Source organism: Leptonychotes weddellii, unplaced genomic scaffold, assembly GCF_054177405.1.
Source record: "Leptonychotes weddellii isolate Sample4059 unplaced genomic scaffold, ASM5417740v2 HiC_scaffold_232917, whole genome shotgun sequence".
Lineage (NCBI taxonomy): Eukaryota > Metazoa > Chordata > Mammalia > Carnivora > Phocidae > Leptonychotes > Leptonychotes weddellii.
In genome coordinates this window covers 1-275 of record NW_027822422.1, presented here as the reverse complement: position 1 = coordinate 275, position 275 = coordinate 1, and the positions used below count along the sequence as shown (strand labels likewise).

General features: G+C 66.5%; 1 protein-coding gene across 1 annotated transcript; it reads left to right on the top strand.

Moving 5' to 3' along the window:
- Positions 1-10: 10 nt before the first annotated feature.
- On the top strand, positions 11-271 carry LOC145718834 (histone H2A type 2-C-like; the record flags this gene model as incomplete). The annotated part of the gene is made up of 1 exon (XM_081810351.1): positions 11-271. A coding segment is annotated over exon 1 (216 nt), but the record flags the coding sequence as incomplete, so codon positions are not given.
- Between the last annotated feature and the right edge of the window lie 4 nt (positions 272-275).

Sequence of the window (275 nt, the reverse complement as noted above, 5' to 3'; positions counted from 1 at the left end):
AATCCTGTTTTGTTGTGAGGTTTTGAGCTTAGGTGTTTTAGCCTCACCTTCAGTCATGTCTGGTCGCGGGAAGCAGGGAGGCAAGGCCCGCGCCAAGGCCAAGTCGCGCTCGTCCCGCGCCGGCCTGCAGTTCCCGGTGGGCCGAGTGCACCGCCTGCTGCGCAAGGGCAACTACGCCGAGCGGGTGGGGGCCGGCGCGCCGGTGTACATGGCCGCGGTGCTGGAGTACCTGACGGCGGAAATCCTGGAGCTGGCGGGGAACGCGGCCCGAGACA